The sequence below is a fragment of the Anguilla rostrata genome, chromosome 17 (assembly GCF_018555375.3).
Source record: "Anguilla rostrata isolate EN2019 chromosome 17, ASM1855537v3, whole genome shotgun sequence".
Taxonomy (NCBI): domain Eukaryota; kingdom Metazoa; phylum Chordata; class Actinopteri; order Anguilliformes; family Anguillidae; genus Anguilla; species Anguilla rostrata.
This window is the reverse complement of record NC_057949.1, coordinates 26,660,324-26,674,776: the sequence shown is the minus strand read 5'-3', so window position 1 is coordinate 26,674,776 and position 14,453 is coordinate 26,660,324. Positions and strand designations below refer to the sequence as shown.

The 14,453-nt window shown below is 42.6% G+C and overlaps 1 protein-coding gene across 1 annotated transcript in view; it reads right to left on the bottom strand.

The window, feature by feature from the left end:
• Positions 1 to 1,073: 1,073 nt before the first annotated feature.
• Positions 1,074 to 14,453, bottom strand: part of LOC135244175 (syntaxin-1B) — a 63,963-nt gene continuing 50,583 nt past the window's right edge. The window contains exons 7-10 of the mRNA XM_064316421.1: positions 12,036 to 12,109; positions 10,692 to 10,829; positions 9,321 to 9,431; positions 1,074 to 8,722 (exon numbers count right to left, since the gene is read on the bottom strand). Of these exons, the coding sequence (XP_064172491.1) occupies positions 8,642 to 8,722; positions 9,321 to 9,431; positions 10,692 to 10,829; positions 12,036 to 12,109 (404 nt within the window). The 3' untranslated portion in view covers positions 1,074 to 8,641. The remainder of the gene's footprint in view (positions 8,723 to 9,320; positions 9,432 to 10,691; positions 10,830 to 12,035; positions 12,110 to 14,453) is intronic.

The window sequence follows — 14,453 nt, the reverse complement described above, 5'->3', positions numbered from 1 at the left end:
AGCAGAAGCGAGGGCCGCTTCTGTTTTTATGAGTTTACAAAATGGCGTCTGTAAATCACCGTGAGGAGAGGCCTAAAGGTGTACTGCCTTTAACGTGCGATTTGCCTTTATAGCGTCTTCAGAATTCTCCTCACTGACGCCATTTTATGACTCAATGAACCAGCCTGCAGACCCATGAGCTGGCGCTGAGTGTTGTGTTGGCAATTTTTTGACCCAAGGAAATAAATCATTTTTGCCCAAATTTCTGACGCTTGTGTCTGTTGGGCTCTTCCAGGGTCTGTTGAAGCCACACTACGTATGTGTCCACATACTGGCCAAAAGTATGTGGACACCTGACATCCAACTTCTCATCCAAAATTATGGCCGTTAATATGGAGTTGGTCCACCCGTTGCTGCTATAACAACCTCCACTCTTCTGAGAAGGTTTCGTACGAGATTTTGGAGCATTGCTGCTGCAGGGATTTGCTTCCATTCAGCCAGTAGAGCACTAGTGAGGTTGAGCATTGATTGGGTGATTTAGGCCTGGCTCGCAGTTGGCTTTCCTACTGATCCCAAAGGTGTTGGACGGGGTTGAGGTCAGGGCTCCATGCAGGCCAGTCAGGTCCTTCTACACCGTTCTTGAGAGAACTATTTCTATATGGACCTGGCTGTGTGCCTGGGGGCATTGTCATGTTGAAACAGGAAAGGGCCTTCCCCAAACTGTTGGGGGAGCACAGAATCATCTAGAATGTGATTGTATGCTGTAGAATTAATATTTTCTTTTACTGGAACTAAAAGGCGTATGCCCAAGAGTCAAAATATGCCCATATTGCGAGGAGTCTTGCAATATAAGTCATAGGGACTAAGTTTTTCTTTAATAGATCTTTGAGCAAAAAGGGTTGATAAGTGTGCATGTGTGTGACTGAGTGTGTGTGTGTGTGCGCGTGCGCGCACATGCATCCATGCGTGTATGAGAGCACAAGTGTGTGTGTGTGTGTGTGTATGTTTGAGAGTGAGTGTGTGTGTATGTTTGTGAGCGAGTGTGTGTTTATGTGCGTGAGAGATAGAGAGAAGACCCAACAGCCACACAGGTACACTGAACAATCTCATTTCTTTATTCATTTATTATTTCATTTCATTATGTCTGTTTGTCTGGGTCTTTTGTTTTTTTTTTTTATTTTAAATTAAAACTTGACACACTTATAAAAGACAGCATCTGCATAGAGTTGTCATCTTAATGATCAATGGAGAAAAGGAGGAGAGAGAGCGCAAGGGGGGGGGGGGAATACTGGCACATCACACCAACTAAACGAAACAGCCCACAGCAGTACGAGAGAGGGAGGGCGTGGGGGGGGGGAGGGGGGGACAGATTCTTTACAATACAGTACGCACACATACACACACAAAAAAAAAAAAACCGGACACAAAGTTGCAATTCCTGTCAAAGTTGCGATTGCCAGTTCTCTCTCTTTTTTTTTTTTTTTCTTCTGAAATTCTAGTGTCTCTCGTCCAATCTCAACCCACGGTCCACCACCCTCACCACCACATGTCCTGATTTTTTTTTTTTAAAAGAAAAAAGATCTTTAGCGTACTTTGAAAATCGCTTTTTGCCAGCTATCGTTTTGAATTGGTAATAAAAAAATATTGTGGTAGAGGTTGAATCGAGAAGCCCTTTTCTTTGTATTGCACAGATTTTTATTTATTTATTTATTTATTTATTTATTTATTTTTTAAGTGGAATCCATTTTCGAGTTTCAAGTTTCGTTTTGTTCCAGGAAAATGTAAAGTCCTTTCTACTCTGTCAATCTTCAGACTTTCTCCCCACACGTGATTTGCATTGTCATAAACCACTGGGAATTTTTTTTTTTACTACTACTATTCAATTACAACAAGGAACCAAATGTGGAATTTGCATAAAAATGGTCATTTTTTTTTAGAAAGAGTAGCCTTTGAAAATACCTAATTCAATTAGCTAGCTATACACCAAGGATGTTTTAATACTTTTCAACGTTAAGTGGAACTTAAGTGGTGTTACACAACAGTGTCCATTGAGTTCTGGTATTGTAGTTATTGCATTTCTTACATTAAACAGGAGGAGTTACTTTTACACCACAGACGAATAGTCTTTCTGCACTGCAGGCACAAGGTAACTCGGACCAAAATGGCTGCCATTTGGGGGGTGGTAAGTCTTGGAGCAACATTAAATCTTGAAGTCAATATGACGAGGACAAACATGCTCTTATTTTCAGAGAAACTTACAGGAACTCACTTCAACCATCAGGAAGCTAAGATCTGTCACAAATAAATTCTAAAAATGTGGTGTGATTTTATATATATATATATATATATATATGAGATAAAGAAATGGAGGGAAGCACTTTTGTCCATGTGAAGTCATTAACTCCCGTTGCCATGGGGGGGGAAAAAAACGGCATTTGAACAGGAAGTGAGTGGAGGAGGGGTGGGCAGGGAAAAGATCGGAACAACGTCACAACTTTGACAGGAACAGGTTTCTCAGTAGTTTTATACATGGACATGCAATTCATTTTTCTCTCTTTAAATATTTACAATAATTACAGGACACAAAGATCCAGTTCAGTTTGACAAAATTGCGAGCATTCAATATTCAGTATCACTACTATTATTTTTGTTCACATAACTCCTTGGAATTCTTTAAATCGTCGCCTGTGGTGTAATCAATACTTAATTTTGAATTTGATCATTTTGCCGTTTTTTTCTCTCCAGGTTGCATCATTACTGCATTTTTATTTCATGTCTTTTTTTTATTATTTATGATTATAATCTTAATGATCACAATAGTATTTCTTAAATCTTGTCTTAGCACCTTTCCCAAACCCCCCACTCCCACCATACAATGATAGTACTGAACAGGAATACTGGTGTGGAATCTGGATAAATCTCAAGGTCCTTTCTGGTGGAAAATTAATGGTTATGCCAGGACTGTGGCGTCTTACACTTACAAGTCATAACAGTGTAATATCTCCCAAGGAGCAATGGGACCTGACCAAAAATAAGAGAGAAAAGTTCTCCTGTGGAAATAATTTGAACATTAATACTAGAGGGTCAGACGATCAAGAAAATCAAGGGAACAACCAATACCATCTCTGCTAGGTGCTTCTTTAGCTGAAAAGCCTTCGAACTGAGAGACCCAAAACGTGGAACAGGTCTGGTTTTGAGAGGTAGCCCCAGATATCCTGACCTCCCCTCACATGAAGACTTTACACTCACAGATATCCAATGGGAAGATATGACATCACCCCCAATTTAAAAACAAAAAAACAAAAACAAAAAAAAAACAAACTTAAGGGCTCCGACTTTTTAAAAACTGAAATTTGAGTGAAACCCAGAAAAAACATATTTCAGAAACTTCTGGAAGCTCATTCAGCTATAAATCGACTGGAAAGTTTTTTTAATATTCAATATGTTATAAACTTTTTTTCCCCCACAGAGATCTTTTTTTTTTTTTTTAGTGTTGCACTTACAAGAATCTTGACCAAGAAAAAAATAACACACACACACACACACACATACACACACACACACACACAATTCTTACGGTGCAGTTGCCATGAGACCATGCAATGTCCATGCATACTCATACTTAATCATTCTATCCTCGATAAACATGTAGTTCACCTAAGCACGTGTCACTGTGTTGTAGAGTGCACCCCTCGAACCTTCAATACTTTGGTTATTCCAGGTCAGTATTTCAAGCCCCATTTCTATTGTAGAAGAGAACACGTGTGGGGCCTGCTTGGACCCAGTGGAAGGGGCCAGACGGAGAATTGTTGCGGCAGATTATGGGAGTCAACGCACATGACTGTAAACTACGGTCAAAGTGCCAAAATACCACGGTAACCGCATCATCCAGACCATAATATATGCATACTGTGGAATATGCATCTCAGCCCATGACAGTATAAATAATATTAAGAATAAATCTCTGTAATCTTTCTGTAGGACTTTTAAGGAGCGGGAGGAACAGAAGTACGAGATGAGAACAGACTACTATTTTCATTACGTCATCGATACTACGTACTATAGAGATGGAAAGAAAGAAATGCGGTAATTCTACATAGCAAGCCATTTAAAAAGTTTAAAATTGGAATGGTTACTAGTCCAACATGCAGTTTAATTTACCACAATTAACGTCAAGGGGAAATTGTTAATTGGTCATGGTGATTATGGAATTAAATGTGGCTGTCTTCTTTTGTTAGGGAGGAGAGATTTTTCGTAAACAAAAGGTAACTGGCTTTGTGCCCTGCTGTCCAATGATGCGGAGGACACAGACACAATGCTTTGGCTTCTTCAGAGGAGTGCTGAGCTCAAAGCCTAGGCCCCAGATGACCTTTGACCTTCCCACCCCCCATCCATTCCTCGGAAAATTCGGCCCTCTGGCCCAAATCTGGGTGGTGGGGTGGGGGGGGGGGACACACGCACAGTCATGCAGTCAGCCACATTGATTATTGGAGCTGCAGGATTCAAGTTACAGTTTTTACAGAATTTAGGGGGAAAAAAATACAATTGCAAAAAAAAACCATGCACATCACCAAAAAACAAAAACATGGCCAACGTGGAGAAGCTTGTGGCACGGACTTTAAGGGAAGGTTTTTATATGCCGCCCCACCCCCCCCTCCCCCCACCCCACCCCCACCCCTGAAGGTCTTTTGCACAGTTAATCGCACAGCCCGTGTTAAAAACCAATTATTCACGGTAATCCGAAACCCTCAAAACAACAATGGTTAGAAAAGTACACTAAGACTGGGAAAAGCAGGCATTACTGCGAGCAGAAATCACCATGCAAATTCACAGCAGACCAAAACGTACAGGCCTTGTCTGGATGGAGTCTCCCTACCTGCAGTACTCAGAAATCCCTCTAGGGGTGTTTATCCTCCTCAACCCTAACCTCAGACTGTTGGGAACCATTCGATGCTCAGAGAGTAAAGGTTAGAAAGCAAAAGTAAGGTCGGCGTTGTAATAATGTCAAAAAAAAGAAAGTGGTCAGCAGCCCTCAAACGTTTTTTATTTTTCTTTTTTGTGGTTTTTGGAGTTAGGGATTGGAGCTCTAGGTTTATTGTTTAAGGGGTTTACGGCACATGACAAGGTCGGTGGTAATGAAATCGAACCCGATGTCGAACGCTACTCTGGCTTGGTTGTGACCTCAGCAACAACACGATTCTGTCAGCGGACCATCGGAGCAGACCACAGGATAATTAGGTTGGACCGTAAGAGCTGGTTTTACAGTTTGTTATAGCAGCAAAGTCGTTTCGCTAATTGGTAATCTGATTGGTAAATTTTTGTTGCTTTAGTTGACTATGAAGCGATCACCCACCCATGGGCCTAAATAGCTTAATACACGATTAGGCCAAGATTTAGACAGCCAGTTAATAAAAAGTTTTTTAAATTAATTTTTAAGCAGATTATGAAGCCAACTTTAAGTTTGTGTTAATTGTAGATACTGATTGATTCCTTCTGGGCAAAGTGTAATTCACATCTTAATAACATCAAGCAGTGGGTCGAGGACTAGGCAAATACAAAGCATTTGTTTTTTCTTGCTGTAATTAATTCCAATAAATACATTTTAAATAAATAAATAAAGTATATTATAATTAGAGAAATCTATAACTTCGCCCCTCTGCAATTAATACCACACTTCACTGACGGTGAGATAGGTATATCCTATATTTATGTAGAATATTTACCCAAGTGGTGTTCGGGTTTTGTTGTCCATTGGGGCTTTTAGGGGGACCACCTTTGGCTCTCAGTGAATATCACCTAAAAAGTTTGGCTTATAGATTTGAAAGTGCAGAAATATCATTGCAATTTAAGTTCTATTTTTTTTGTTGTTGCTGCATTTATATTCCTTATAGGCGCCACTCACTGTGTGTGTGTGTGTGTCTACTGTACATGTAAGCATGTGTTTGTGTGTGTGTGTTTATATCTTTCAGCAACTGAAATTGTGTGCGTGTATCTAAGCCTTGGACTGTTGTTGCATCTATGTAGTTGACTGTGTGTGTATACACTAGCACTTGACAGTTAAGAGAGGTTAAAATGCAGATCTTTAACAACAATACTGGCTTCCCAGCACCATATCATGCCTTTTTTTTTTTTTGGAGGTATAACATTGAATATTACATTTACTATACGAGGGCTGTAACAGAAAACGACATCAATAGCAAAAATATTCGGAATGACTCAAACATATAAAGTACACCGTGAGAATTAAATCTAACCCATTTTTGCTGGAATTCAACTTTAAATTCATAATTAACTTTATTATTATTATTATTATTATTATTATTATTTTGTTTTACTCGATGAGCAGCAATGACACCATGGCTATCCAAAATGGAGATCAGTTTTCTTATATAAACAGTCTCTCTCTGTCGCAACGGGGTCTTCACATGCTTTACAAAGGTCAGGATTCACTTTTTTTAATCGCCTTACTTCTATCATGCTTGCGTTATCTTTGGATTAACAGTACTATGTTTTTCAGAGTGCAGCAAGTAGCTGAAGGGGTCGGGTTCAGACACGGTCTACCACATGCCTTACGTTCCTACGTGCAGATGACCGTAGCCATGTTCACCTCCACGGTCAAACGTTTCGTGTTTCATAGGAAGAAAAAATAAATTCTAAAAGTCTGAAAGTTAGACTACATTTGAAAATGATGAATGTGCACAATGCCGCATTTACTAAAAATGTGCGTTTTATATGTGTGTGTCATATACTGGTGATGTACGTATTGTAAAATAAATGTTTTAATTTAGTCAAATTCATTACTTAAATTGCAAATTACAATTGTAAGGACAAATTATATAGATGCTCTGTAGATGCTTTGATATGTTTCAAAAACCTCCAAATACTGGTAGCAGCATTTAAATGTATATTTGTCTGTCTCTTTGAAAGGCAAAAAGCTACGCGTATGAAATCTACTTTAATATCGGTGAATATATATATTTATAGCATTTCTTTATTTGTGCACATAAACAATTCTCAAAAAGTTCATGAACATAGAAGAAAAGCACTGGTTTTTGAGGGTGAAAGTTGGGATTTATTTTTGAGTTTGCTGAATCTTATCTGGTGGTTTAACCCAAACCCAGAAAAGCCTCTGGCCCATTACTAATTTTTTTCTTCTTTTTTTTCTGAAAAAAGAAATTCACATTTGAGATATTTTGAGTTTTCATTTTTTGCGTTTTTGTCGATTTTCTAGTTAATTTTGTGTCTTTAATAAAGGAAAGATTGAAAAGCAGAACAGAGCCAGAAGTACACAGTAAAGGTGACAGTACTGAGAAAAGAATATATACCACAGGACACATCAGACACTACACAACCACTGAAAAACTAACTTTCACTTCCGAAAAAACGTGGGAATAATACACCTCCAAACGTAGAGCCTCCAAACGAGTAACCTCCAAGCTACAATTTCAGCTTTTGAGATTCACCTCTTTTTGTTTTAATTTTTTCTTCTTTTTTATTTTTTCTTCATTTTTAGAAAAATCTATAGAACAGTGTCGTCAGCTAAAAATACTCTTCCCTCTTTTCTCTGCTCCTCTTTCCTTCAAGACCATTCCCCCTCTTCCTTTTAATCTGCTTTTATCCTTTCTTTTTTGTCATCGGTAAAACAGATCTTGCCATTCTTGGGTTTTTGAGATCACATTGGTGCATTTCCCCACTCAGTTCCTGTCTCGCTATCCACCGCTGGCCTACGGAGTCGGCTCAGTTTTAAAATTTATGTATATTTAACGTGTTTTTTTTCCCGGTTTGTTTGTCTTACACCACTGGGGAGGTTTCACTACAACGGACGGTTATCGAAGTTGTGAGGGGCAAGGGCCTTCACAAAGAGACAGCCCTAGCAGCGTACCCCAGTGGGGGGGGGGTGGGGGGGGGGTTCGAGTCGAGTAATCTTGAACCTAATTTGCTTCTCCAACAGTGCCATGGGTGTGTGCTTGTTAGGCAGAGCTCCTTCTCTTTCCGTACTGTGGGAAAACGACACAGTTTCAAGTCAAGCGTGCGTGAAAGCTTCAGTTTCCGTCTTAGCGCGTGCGACACACACCTGCCAGGAGGGGGCGCAGCCCTCCGCCCCGACCGTGCGCGGTAAAATGCACTTTTCAAAAACCCCCGAAAGGATTGCAGCCCACCCCAAAGCCCCCCCCCCCCCACGCTTCCTTCAGATCAAACAAGATCGTCGATATTTATGGAATTATACAATTTATACTATCCGTTCCAGTTCCCGTACTGGTTTTGTGCCTTAATCTAAACTACGGACCTGAAAACGTTCCTGGAAACACACGGAATTTAGCAGTTACTAGCACTGTCCTGGAGATCCCCCCAAAAGAGAGAAACTATTAAAAAATAAGAAAAAAATGTTTTTTTTTTCTGTAATATCCTTTTTTTTTTTTTTTTTTTTACAGATAGCTAAACCATGTGCTGTTTCTTATGTTCAATACATTTACATGTACATAATAAGTTTTGCGTTTTATTTGTATAACCCTCTTTTTGTTTAATATTTATTTTGTCTGCTATTATATATATTTTTTATGTCTGTTTGTGTGTCTGTAGTTGAAGTCCCACCCACCCCTGCTTTTAATGGTTTTCTTATCTGCCGTTTTGTTTTGAGTTTTTCTGTCGGGGTTTCTTGTTCCTAAAAGCCGAGCGTTCCTCCGATACTGGACGCCAAGACGACTCCCAGGACCACACAGCAGATGATGATCATGATCTTCTTCTGCAGGGAAAGAGGAGAAGAGCAACGGTCTGAGGTCTGTGTTTCTCACACCAGCAATCCCAGGTGACTTCACTGTCTCATCACTGTCTGTACATGCATACGCACGCGTTCACATCAAAAGTCTCTGCGTGCTCACAGAACAGAAGGTTGTGTGCATCTGACTGTGTGTATGTCTGCGTGTGTGCGTGTATGTCAGCGTGTGCGTGTATGTCTGTGTGTGTGTGTGTATGTGTGTATGTCTGCGTGTGTGTGTGCGTGTATGTCTGCGTGTGTGTGTGTGTGTGTATGTGTGTGTGTGTGTGTGTGTGTGTGTGCGTGTGTGTGTGTGTATGTCTGCGTGTGTGTGTGTGTGTGTGTGTGTATGTCTGCGTGTGTGTGTGTGTGTGTGTGTGTGTGTGTGTATGTCTGCGTGTGCGCGTGTGTGTGTGTATGTCTGGTCGTGTGTGTGTGTGTATGTCTGCGTGTGTGTGTGTGTGTGTGTGTGTGTGTGTGTGTGTGTGCGCGTGTGTGTGTGTGTGTGTGTGGTGTTGTGTGCGTGTGTGTGTATGTGTGTGTGTGTGTGTATGTGTATGTCTGCATGTGTGTGTGTGTGCATTACTTTGCGGGCCTGGCTCTGGTATTTCACAGCCTTCTTGGTGTCGGACACAGCCCGCTCCACGTAGTCCACTGAGTGTTCCACGTTGTACTCAATTCTGTCAATCATTTCACCCTGTCAGAAACGCAAAAAAAAACGCCAAGAGCCGTTATTGATTTTGAGTCAGCTACTTCTGTATCAACGGTCTGACCTCTGGGCAAGATAAAGATTTTGATAAAAGTTTGATTGTGAAAAAGACCATATTCAGAGTCAACCTTATCACCATGTAAAAGCATATCCTGTGCCTTAGCTTCGAAATAGCAACCATATGTAATACCGGTGGATTATTAATAGCATTGTGGCACGGTGGTGCAGCTGACTGCCACACAGCAAGAATGTCATAGGTTCAAATCCCGGACTATGTGCAGTTTGCATGTTCTCCCTTTGCCCTTGTGGGTTTCCTCCCACAATCCATTGACATGCAGGGTTAGGCTAGTTTTTACAATAATTTAAAAAAAAATTAAAAAAAATAATAAAAAGTAGACGTGCCTCAAATGCAGACAGGCAATGAGCACAAGAAATGCTTTGACTTATTTGAAATGATAAATATGGCCTAAGAGTGATTGGAGAAAGTTACCTGGTCATAATATTATCTCTCTGTTATCTCAGCTGTTGGGAATAAAATGTTAGAAGAATCACATATAAAATATATTAAAGTAATATCAGCAAATTGATTATATTTTTGATTTGACTGCGTCATTGCTCAAATGGAGAAATGGTTATAAAAATATAAGGGGACACATTTTATCAATGGGAATCTAACCAAAAGATTCCCCAATATTATTAAAATGTTTTAACGTTCGCTGGGATGCGACTAAGGGCATATTCAAGAGCACTGGAGCTGCAAGTTAACGTTTCAGCGCAGAAACGGGGCAGTGCTGAGCGTCTGGCTGCAGCGCTGAGCGTCTGGCTGCAGCGCTGAGCGTCTGGCTGCAGGACTGAGAGGGTGATTTCGTGAAGGTTTCATATTATTTCCATATTATTATATACTTGGTAAATGGTAAAATGGACTGCATTTATATAGCGCTTTTATCCAAAGCGCTTTACAACTGATGCTTTGATATACTGATAATTGATATACTTTAACAGTATATTTGCACACCCAACAACCTAGCAGAATCAACATTCCGTCCCAACAACACCATGACAATATCCACATGACCAAGAGTGTTGCAAAATTCTGAACTAATTTCTGGTTCTATAGACATAACGTTTGAAACGTGGCAGAACGTTCTGTCTAGTGAATGAGCCCAAATCTCCTTCCCTCCAGGACCTTTGACCTTTGACCTTGGTTGCGCCCCCCCCCCCCCCCCGAAAGGTCGTGACGCCGCTCACCTGGCTCTCCACCAGCATGGCCATGTCCACGAACATGTCGTGCAGCTCGCGGATGCTGTTCTCCAGCTTGATGATCTCGGTGTGGCGGGTCTCGATCTCGTTCAGCGCCTGCTTGGTCATCTGGGAGTCCATTTTGATCTGCAGGACGGGCAGAGAGAGAGAGAGAGAGAGAGAGAGAGAGAGAGCCAACGTCACAGGTGGGGAGACGGACAATTCCTTTCATCTGTTCATGTGTTCATCACATACCTCTATGCATGCACATAGTTTTCTTTTAAGCACTTACATTTATGCTACCCTGAATTGTTTTAGTAGTGTAAGTGAATTCATCGATGATTATTTGGATATACACACTGTTTTATTAGTACCCCGTTCTAAATCTCTTTTGAGTTCTTTTGAGTATTGTGCTTACTATTGAGTATCCCAGCAAGCAAAAAGCCAGAATTTAGACGTTTAGAGGGGTGGGAATCAAGGGTTTAGAGACGCTTAGACATAACGTTAACCCCAATATAGATCATGGTTAGTCGGTTAGAAAATCACTTTTCAACCGAATGTAGCCGGGTTTCCACCTGAACGACTAGATGGCATTTCACCAACTTTTCACCGCAAAAAATAGTTCCCTGTGGTCTATCATCTGCAAACGGGTTTCAAAGCTCCCAGGGCCCTTCAGATGTGTGTGTCTGATGTGACAGATGAAATAGCCGGACAGAACACAGGAACTGCGAAATCACTGGGTCCTACTCCGCCTGCGCTCTCCGAATCTCTATCCTGCACTTCTCAAAACGCGGAAATGTTGAAAGTCGAAAACATGGGGTGTCTCGTGGCGTAGCCCGCAGAGCGCTATCCACATGCTCGTTGTGAGCTGCGACGTTGGCGGTTCGAGTCCGACCGCGCGACCTTTGTCGCACGTCTTTCCCTCTCCCTTCTGCATTCTTCCTGTCTCTCTACACTGTGCTAAAAGCTAAGACGCCCATAAAAATAAAAAAAAATGAATAAAAGGTGAAACAGTCGTCAAGTCGTCGCTGCTCGGGGACATCTAGCATGTGGCTCCCGGGCTCCCGCGCCACTTGTACGTCTGTCCTCGCCTGCGATTACGCCGTTTATTGTAACGATGAGCCGTAAAATTTTTTCACTCGTCCCCCGAAAAACGATTTTATTTAAGACAGCCGAAGGACGACCCAGCATCTGGTCTCAAAACGTAACCCTCGTGGCGACATCCGAAAGCGTTCGTGAAACCCCTCGGCGTTTTCCCGCCGCAAAATGTGAACAAAATGGAGGTTGTTTATGCAAACAGTGGACAGCAGAAGTCCCGCCATCTCTCTTCTGTGCAGAGGTGCGGTTGCTTACATCATCGGTGAAGATGGCAAGCTTGCCACTCTCCAGCATGTCTTCTAGCTCCTCATTGGTGGTTGTTCTCCCAGCTGCAAAACAAAGACAGATTTATTTACCCCCTCTCAAACTGTAGTGTGTGGGCAGCCGTTGCCAGTGAACCTCATGCTTCACACAGTAAGATCACAGCCCAACACAGTGATTCAGCTGCACTGCACAAAATTAAAAAGAGACTTAAAATCTTTTTTTTTTTCTTCTCTTCTAGAAAATAAAAGCTTGTTTTAAGTTACTTTTTGCTTGACGAGTTAACTTGCTTTACCCATTGGCAAATCTTGAAATGAGTCAACTATCTCACTGGCAATCTTTGTCTTATTTAGCTTAAGTCTTAAGATTTTAAGACTAAATACAGGACTGAAATACTTGGTACTGTAAGACTGACTTTTTTTTTGCAGTGTGGCTGCAGTGTTTCAGCTAAAATTGTGCACCCAGCAGGAAAAAGAATCCATATCTCAACTTTATATGTCACAAATAAGTTGTAAACAAGCGCAGTTTGCGCTCATAAGGATGTATGTGCAACCCGTGGAGCGGTTTTCAGGACTAGTCCAAAACCTAAAGAAAAAGGTTATATACATTTTACAGGCATTGCTTAGCTAGCTGGACGGGGGGCCAAAGACTAAGTTGATGCAATGCTACGGCCTGCAGATTGTGCCATTACAAAATTCTACAGGAGACCAGATCTGTACGCATTTTTCTAAAATCCCTTTACGTTCTGCGTCCCCTGGAACCAGCGGCAGATACCTCAGGCTCAGCTTTGCTGAAACGGCCTTGATGCAAAATGTCACATCTACATTCTGAAGTCACTTGTAATACCCCTTATTTTAGTTTTCTCCACTAAATTTGGAAAGGCCCAGTCATGAACACAGCACTTCTCCCACACACCCTGCAACCCCCCCCCACCCCCCACTGCTGCAACGTCCTTGGTATTTTTGGGAGGGCAGACAGTAAGCGACTCTGTCCTCTGTAGCGCGTGCTGTCAGTTGCAACTTCTTTTCACACCTGCAATATTAACTAGCTCAGCCACGCTGTTATTTTCTTATTTTTTAAAATGTCTGCCCCCCGTCCCTTAAATTTTATTTTTTTTTTTTCAAATCTATTCTCTCTATTTTAGAATAGTCAGTTGCGCCTCTAACATTAAATGAAGAACGTACGACTTTCGATGGCGAGGAATAAGATCCGACGATGAGGCCTGTTTAGACTACTCGTTTTGACGCATTTCCTCCCCCCCCCCCCCCAGCTATCCCAACCTCACCTAATGCACCAAGAACACGGCGGGATCCTTTTCCCTTGAGAGTCAGTGATAGTTCACACATCACAGGCTGCAGTATGACAGGACACCGCCAACATCAACCGGAGCAGGGAAACACCTCAGACTGATAACAACCGGTAGCCTGTGGGCGCCTAGAAACGGCAGTTGATGACGTGTAGCAGTTCCCGAGGTTCAAACCTGACGAGGCCAAGCGAGACCAAAAACTGTCAACTGTGGGACTGGCTGTAGTCTTGAAGTGATTGATAAGATACAAGGCTGCTAGCGTCCCCTCAGAGACAAGGTGCCCTTCACGGTTAGCGTCCTTCATGGCTAGCGCCCTTCCCAGCTTCACACAGCTAGCGTCCCTCCCAGCTTCACACAGCTAGCGTCCCTCCCAGCTTCACACAGCTAGCGTCCCTCACGGCTAGCGCCCTTCCCAGCTTCACACAGCTAGCGTCCCTCACGGCTAGCGCCCTTCCCAGCTTCACACAGCTAGCGTCCCTCACGGCTAGCGCCCTTCCCAGCTTCAAACAGCTAGCGTCCCTCACGGCTAGCGCCCTTCCCAGCTTCACACAGCTAGCGTCCTTCATGGCTAGCGCCCTTCCCAGCTTCACACAGCTAGCGTCCCTCACGGCTAGCGCCCTTCCCAGCTTCACACAGCTAGCGTCCCTCACGGCTAGCACCAGGGTGGGAAATTAACACCAGCCACTAGCCCGAATGCTGGTAAATCTGTTACCGTGCGCATTACCCCTGAACCCACCTCTAAACCACCCAGTGAGTCTTCCGCTCACGCACTTGGAAGAGAGCAAACTAGTTGAGTACCCATGAAGCCCAGTGCTGCCCACAGCTCCTTCCGCCATGAGAGACCGGTACTGGCGGGAAGCCATCCAAAGAAGCGGCAACAGGCAGTGGGCGGAACAGCCCGGCCTCGATTTCGCCAGCTAAAACCCGATGCTTCGCCCGTCCTCTAAATGGCCAACCTGCCCACTTTACACTTGTGTAATGTGCCCACTCGAATTTACTCACTTTAAAAAAACCTCTCCGGCACAGCCCAAAGTGCAGGCTCACACAGTCCGGTACTGGGAAGCTAGATTCACAACCGCTACTCGTCGCTGTCGATAAACCTCGTT